The sequence below is a fragment of the Apaloderma vittatum genome, unplaced genomic scaffold (genome assembly GCF_000703405.1).
Source record: "Apaloderma vittatum isolate BGI_N311 unplaced genomic scaffold, ASM70340v1 scaffold27355, whole genome shotgun sequence".
Lineage (NCBI taxonomy): Eukaryota > Metazoa > Chordata > Aves > Trogoniformes > Trogonidae > Apaloderma > Apaloderma vittatum.
Genome location: NW_009719229.1, coordinates 3547 through 4170, shown reverse-complemented (window position 1 = coordinate 4170; position 624 = coordinate 3547). Strand labels below are relative to the sequence as shown.

At 53.7% G+C, this 624-nt stretch overlaps 1 protein-coding gene across 1 annotated transcript in view; it reads right to left on the bottom strand.

Annotated features, from left to right (window-relative positions):
• Positions 1 to 217: 217 nt before the first annotated feature.
• The window catches only part of LOC104274817 (dynein heavy chain 17, axonemal-like), a gene marked incomplete at both ends in the record, with an annotated part of 3862 nt that continues 3455 nt past the window's right edge, over positions 218 to 624 (bottom strand). The window contains 2 exons of the mRNA XM_009870554.1: positions 218 to 349; positions 497 to 604. Of these exons, the coding sequence (XP_009868856.1) occupies positions 218 to 349; positions 497 to 604 (240 nt within the window). The remainder of the gene's footprint in view (positions 350 to 496; positions 605 to 624) is intronic.

The following is a 624-nucleotide window of genomic DNA, read 5'->3' as shown; positions in this document are numbered from 1 at the left end:
CAGGAACCAGCAAAACTGCTCCCAGATCTGGTTTTGCACGAGAACCAGCCCAGTGTGGTGTGACCCTGGCCGTGCTGTCACCCCTAATGCTCCATGTGCAGGTCTCTCATGCGTTGGCATGCTTTGAAAATGTTGGGAGGTAATAAAATAAAGGGAAATCTGGGCTCAAAAGTACCAAGACACAAGGCAGTAGGAACACCCTCCTGTAACCAAATACCTTTGCCAGGATCATTTTGGCCACAACGTCCCTGGCGTGGACATCAATGGTGCAGATTGTCATGATCTTCATCCTGTCTCCGGCCGTCAGGTTTCCGATGAGCAGTGAAATCAGTGCGTTGAGCTGAGCCCTCTGAGGAAGGCAAAAAATGACGAACAGAAGAACAGAAACATGACGGCACCGCCTGCCCATCTCCCCGTGAGCCCCGACTGGACCTCGCCTCATCAGAGCAGCAGAGGCTGCAGGAACAGCTCCAGACCGGCTTTGAGAGATGCCAACCTGCTTTTTCTGGTAGTCTTTCATGGCGTTCTCGTAGCCCTCCTCCAGCCTGGAAAAGGCGATGCCGACTTCTGTGGTCCACCAGATCTGGGTGCACGTCAGAGCGACCTGCAGCAAAACCATGGGGA